The following is a 6,000-nucleotide window of genomic DNA, read 5'->3' on the forward strand; positions in this document are numbered from 1 at the left end:
AATAGCAGTTCAAGGACTTACACCTAATACAATCAACTTCAATGCTTTTTGAAAGTTCAAAACCTTTCCATCACTATCAAAGGTTGCTCGCCATTTTTCTGGCTTGAGCATTTTGCTTCCCTGCACAATTTGAAACAAAATGTAGAGGAAAATATAATTCCTGATGCACCCAAGCCCCAAAGGAAGATAAAAAATAAGCAACATGAAGTAACATAGTATTATGCATCCAGAGCAAAGCAATCTAGCGTTCAGAACTCAAGTTAATTACAAAGGTAGACATAAAATAAATTAAATCATATAAGTAACAGTTCTGTTGCGTAGAACAAAACCAAGTTTTCAGAAGGTCAGCGCAGTAGCAGCAGCATTGAAGAAGAAGAAGAAGAATAGAAGAGCTGAGATGGAGAAAATAGCACAACGGTGGGAAAAAGAAGACAGGTGGCAGTCCACGACTGCATCTCCCCCTTTTTTTATTATTATCATAAAAAGAATGGAAAGTACAGGAATACCCCCATTCATAATACTAATTCCTATTCTGTTGTACACATAACATAATCCTTGCCAGAATACCTTTACATGTTATTCTAACCTCCCCCTCAAGCTAGGGCATAGATCTTACAAATGCCCAGCTTGTCTAACAAAACATTAAAATGTGTGAAGACAAGTTCTTTTTCAAGATATCTGTCACTTGTTCTCCAGTTCTCAAAAATGGTATACCAAGGCATCTGGATTGAAGTTTCTCCTTGATAAAGTGACGATCAACTACATTAAGTTGGGTACGGTCATATTGAATTGGATTGTGTGCTGTAAGCTCATACTCACAGCTACTCACAGTATAGTCTCATAAGTTTATCCATCTCACAGCCCAACTCTTGAATCAACTATTCCTCCCACAAAAGTTCACAAACCCTATGAACCGTAGCTCTTAACTCTACTGCAGCACTCGATCTGGCCACAAAAGTTTACCACTGCTTCATGCAGTAAACATACAACAGCATCAGAGACATGTTGAATCACACTTCACTGCTGAGTTGTATCTGATACAAATATCTTGATCTAAGCTTTACTGCACACAGTTATACTCTTATAAATTGAGCTATTCTAAAATGGAGGATAATGCTTATAAATTAAACCTGATTCATAACACTTCTTATATATACCACGTTCACAGTGATTGCTGCAATCGTAAATTCTATAGAATCAAGTTCAGAATTTTCTTTATCTACCAATATTAAATCCCTTCAACCAAATTACCTACAATAGTGAGAAACACAGCAAAACCCACTAATCATATCAAGGAAATGTATTTACTTATTCAACAACAAAGATTATCGATATAATATGCATCTCGTTGGAGACAAAAAGGTACAATGTGGTAATCCTTACTATGTTTTCACATTTACTGACCTGTGAAGGCCCTTGATGCAGACAAGGCTCCTGAATATCACGAACAATAGAACTTAAACGTTGTAGATTCACCGCACCGGCTTTCCCACATATCCATTGCTTGTCTTGTCCGTCAAACGACATCTGACACTCTCTCTATCTCTCTCCCTGAAGAAACAATTCAAACACATCCTAGTCTCAGAAAAAAAGTCATTAAATCCAAAGAGTAAGATTACCAGTTAAAACGCTTGAATCTTGAAGGCCACATCTATTTTAGGGTAACCGACTGGACCTTATGCATGGAGATAATTCATGAGAAAAGAAGGAAATTAAAGCCAAGAACCAAAGATTCTGATTCGATTTGAGATCTACAAAAGATCGAACCAGCAGGGGGGAAATCTCCTCAGTGAAAAAATATATATATATATATATATTAGTTTTAGATTTAGAAAAAAAAAAAATGGAAAAACGAAGTACCTGAAAAGTGGCTAAGACAATGAGATCAAGAGATCTCTGACTTCGAGGGAGAGTTCCAAGAGCCCGTCGCCATTAACAGGGATTGTTTTCTCCCGCCGGCACTATTTTTTTTTTTCTCTTATTTTTCTTTATTTTATTTTCAAAATTTGGTAGGATGGTCGTAATAAAAGTGATATTAAGGGGTTTAATTATAAAATATACCCCGTGCACGTAGTGCCTGTTGCTCCGGTGGTGAGGCTTCGGCTGCGTTTGGCAGTCATAAAAAAAAAAACATTTGAAGAAACGGCAAAAGGTGTTCGGTATTAACTTGGTGTTTTTCAAATTTTTTTTGTAAGGAGAAGAGAAAAAGAAAGAAAAAAAACGTTAGAAATGCAAAATGATACAACAACCAAACCTTGTTCCATCATCGTTTCAAATACCCGAAGAAAAAATGTGAACAATTAGGGTAATCATTTCTGAATCAGGTTCACTAAACACCTTTTTTTTTTTTTTTTTTTTTTTTTAAACGGCATTTTGACACATAAATTGAAAATTCTGTTTTGAATATAAAACATCGTTTGTTAAACTGAATGACTACTAAACGTAGCCGTTCTACAAAAAATGGCTAGGTTTTCTTTTTTGGTATCGGAGTAGCATTTTTATTTGGCATGGGACTAGGGACACTTCTGAGCTTCTTCTTTTTTTTCGTGCAAACATCCCCTTGAATGGAAAAACTAAATTTACAATCAGGATGAATTCATCCCAAAAGGAGGACACCCAAAGCCCTTGTGAGGGGTATGAACTAACCCAATTAGATATAGAATGGACTAAGATTGGTTTTTTTTTTTTTAGTGAAAATAAAAATCATTACTTGCTAAAGTAATTACATCATCAATTCTTCTGATATCCAAAAAACTTAGTTCTATTGTGCATGGCCATATAAGTCAAACGTTGAACAAAAGAAATCACATTGTTAATATGTTTGAGACAGAATTTAGTCAAAAAGAGATTGTTGTAGATTTCAAGGAATAGCGGAATTGAACTCCATAGCCATTTTCCTATGTTGACATTAGCCAATAAAATTATTCCATAGCCATTTTCTTATGTTGACATTAGCCAATAAAATTATACATTTGTTAAGTCACTCCAGATCTCAGTCAGATCATGTTGTTCTTCCTTTGCACACTTCAAACCGTAGAGCAAGCTTCTTGAACTTGCTTTAGTACAACTTCCATTCATCATGTAATTGCCATTAATTACAATGATATTTTCCTTTAAAAAAAATTCCCCATGCCCAGCCTACAATATTATCACCACTATTAGAAAAACTAAAGCAAACCAAAATCAGGTAATCGAGCCTAAGAAGATTCAAATTGACCACTTTGCTTCTGTGGACAGGAGATTGGATCATGTGAATTACTGAAACTTACATCAAAAAAATGATTTGAGGTCTGATACCCAACGATTGATGTTTGAGATGACACATAATGGGTTTGGCCTTACCTTTGATTTTGAGACTTGATTTCCGTGAATCCAAATGAAGTAACATGCGATTAGAACAATACTAAAGAATCTACGGCAATCTTCTAAGGGAATCAGATTGGAATTAAACAAAAACATAATTAGACTATTGAAAGAACTGTCACACTCAGCCTCCATTAGGCTGAGCCATGCGGCTGAATACCTTATCGTTTCCAGTTAGCCTAATCTACTAGGATCCCAAAGCTGTAGGCTAATTTATAATTGCCCCAAGATCACTACTAATAATTTTAAATAGTACGAAATGAAAAGTAAACTGGTGTTCCACTACATGTTACTGCTTCACATACATATAAAAGTGTTTCCAAAACAGTACTTATCAATATATTACATTTCTCCAAAACTCATATATACATAAAATAATCAAAATAACAACTGAGGTCGCTCAGTAGCCTGGGTGCTATAGAGGTATAATCATCGCATCCGCAGTTAGGATCGTGCTCCATCTCGGCTTTTGGAACCCACCAATTGTCATAGGCAACCCCAAAGGTCTCTGTGCAAGTATTCGGATGCTCACTGATGTCACTATCTAAACAAAATTGGAAACAATAATGGGGTGAGAGATTCACCAAGCTCAATGAGGGGTGGGGGCAAGCAAACACATACAAATCAAATGTGTTACACCTTGCCTCAAATTAGGCCAAGGTATGTGCCACTGGATTCCCTACCCAGTCAACCTACTATACCCAGGATCACAGATGCAGTACCTTAATTTCAAAAATGCCACCAAGATCACAACTACAATCAGAGTACGCTAATAAAGTCATATAAATATCACTGGTGATGTTCTAGAGTGTTACAAATATACAATATTCAGTTGTTGACAATCCACAAGTGTAATATTTACATCTTACATATTTCATCAACATTTACATCAAAAGTAATAACTGAAATAACTGAAGTGATGTCCATCAGCCTCCTGGTGTCTTGCAGACTAGAGTTTCACAACCGCTACCAAAGTCCAATCCTACCTTAGCACTGGTTCCACCATCTAAAAATAGTAATCAACGGGGGTGAGCTTCACAAGCCCAATGAGGGGTGTGCATGCATGCATACACAACAAAAGATGTAATGCAAAGCACATAAAGATATAATGCATATGAATCCATTTATTTATTACTTCCCTCCATTACTAGGTCCATTATCTGGTATAGGTGCTACGCAATGAGGTGGCATCTACTCCCCAGTACATCAGCTTCCAGAGATATAAGCTCACTGGAAGCGAAAGTCTGCATGTCCCAGAGCCCTACACAATCGGTCAGCCCGCAAACCTCCAAAGGTAACCCCAAATAGACAGCCATGGTCCTAAAATCCTAGACCTCGGTCACCCATGTTGTGGACAGCCATGGTCCAGGAATCCTACACAATCGATCACCCATGCTGTATCCATCTCTGAGTACAATACATCATACTCTCAATAACATATCGCCCTCTAGGATTAGCTAGTACCTAACCCCCTACTGGCAAGGGGTGTAGCACTAGGGTCTGTGAATCCTAACCATATGCATTCTACATGCATCCATAGCAATCCAAAACATCCAATCATATATCGATGGCCATCATTGTAACCTCTGAGCCCACGATACCAGAATCCCACACATCGGCCATACCGTGCCTTGGACTGTAGATATTACAATCATTATCATCTATATAACTACGCATCCACAAAACCACGGTCACAGCAATATCGGTAAACCATGCCACATGTGAAATTTGTATATATAAATATATATAGAAAATACATCATTACACATGAGCATGCAGGAATAAAAATATAAAAGAAACACTCCGTAAAAGAACTCAAACACCCACTAACCTTGTTACCCAAATCACAATTGTTTCCGTTGAATTCCCATCACCGTGTATCCTCGCTAGGTTATTTAGGTTCCTATTGATATAACCAATTCACATTAAGTTTAATTTTTATGTTTAATAATCATTGAATAATTCTACTTTCCTTATTTCAGCTGAATTCCCATACTAGAAACCATACTCAGTTGATAAAGAGTACACTAAACTCAAGTCAGTATTCCTTCCAACTAGCCAAACTAATATGTCACTCCTTTCTTCTTAGGTCTGTGTAAGCCATTCCATGTAATTCACATAGTCATGGAACTCATTTTTAATTGATGAGAATTGACTCACAGACATTTGGCCATACCCATTAACTAGATATGCATGTATTGCCCTAAATGCATGAGTGTACTTGGATAAAGTTTCCAAGCATAAATAGGGGCAATACTGACATTTCACAACTCCGTATGTGCTAAGGCATTTCTTTTCCTTTTTGGGTCATAGAGCATTCCCTCACATAGCTCAACCATTATTGAGCAAGTTAGAAATCACCTATACAATCCACATGGTTCATACTCATCACAGCCTTGCCCATTCCTGGTCTGTTAGGGCCCAACCGGCTGGAGACACTAGAGCCAACCGGCCGATCTATGGTCTCCCACCGGTTGCCCCAAATTTGCTGAATTTCGATTCTACCAAGCTCCTACCACTCTCTGCTTACTAATTGGAGCTTTTCCTTTGTTCTTTGAGGCCAAGTCATATATTTGAGTCTACTAATCTAGGTTTTTGAGTCTAATTACTACTCTTTAAATGGGAATTCCTTTAATT

General features: G+C 37.2%; 1 protein-coding gene across 9 annotated transcripts in view; it reads right to left on the reverse strand.

The window, feature by feature from the left end:
• The window catches only part of LOC122080742 (rab GTPase-activating protein 22-like), a 108,042-nt gene extending 105,887 nt beyond the window's left edge, over nt 1–2,155 (reverse strand). For 5 of the 9 annotated variants that reach the window (XM_042647578.1, XM_042647597.1, XM_042647571.1 and 2 more), the window contains exons 1-3: nt 1,861–2,155; nt 1,384–1,551; nt 22–120 (exon numbers count right to left, since the gene is read on the reverse strand). In XM_042647578.1, the coding sequence (XP_042503512.1) occupies nt 22–120; nt 1,384–1,527 (243 nt within the window). In that variant the 5' untranslated portion in view covers nt 1,528–1,551; nt 1,861–2,155. Of the gene's footprint in view, nt 1–21; nt 121–1,383; nt 1,552–1,860 lie in introns of those variants that run through there. The other 4 variants (XM_042647583.1, XM_042647591.1, XM_042647631.1 and 1 more) reach the window with 4 other exon arrangements.
• Between the last annotated feature and the right edge of the window lie 3,845 nt (nt 2,156–6,000).

Source organism: Macadamia integrifolia, chromosome 1, assembly GCF_013358625.1.
Source record: "Macadamia integrifolia cultivar HAES 741 chromosome 1, SCU_Mint_v3, whole genome shotgun sequence".
Taxonomy (NCBI): Eukaryota; Viridiplantae; Streptophyta; class Magnoliopsida; order Proteales; family Proteaceae; genus Macadamia; species Macadamia integrifolia.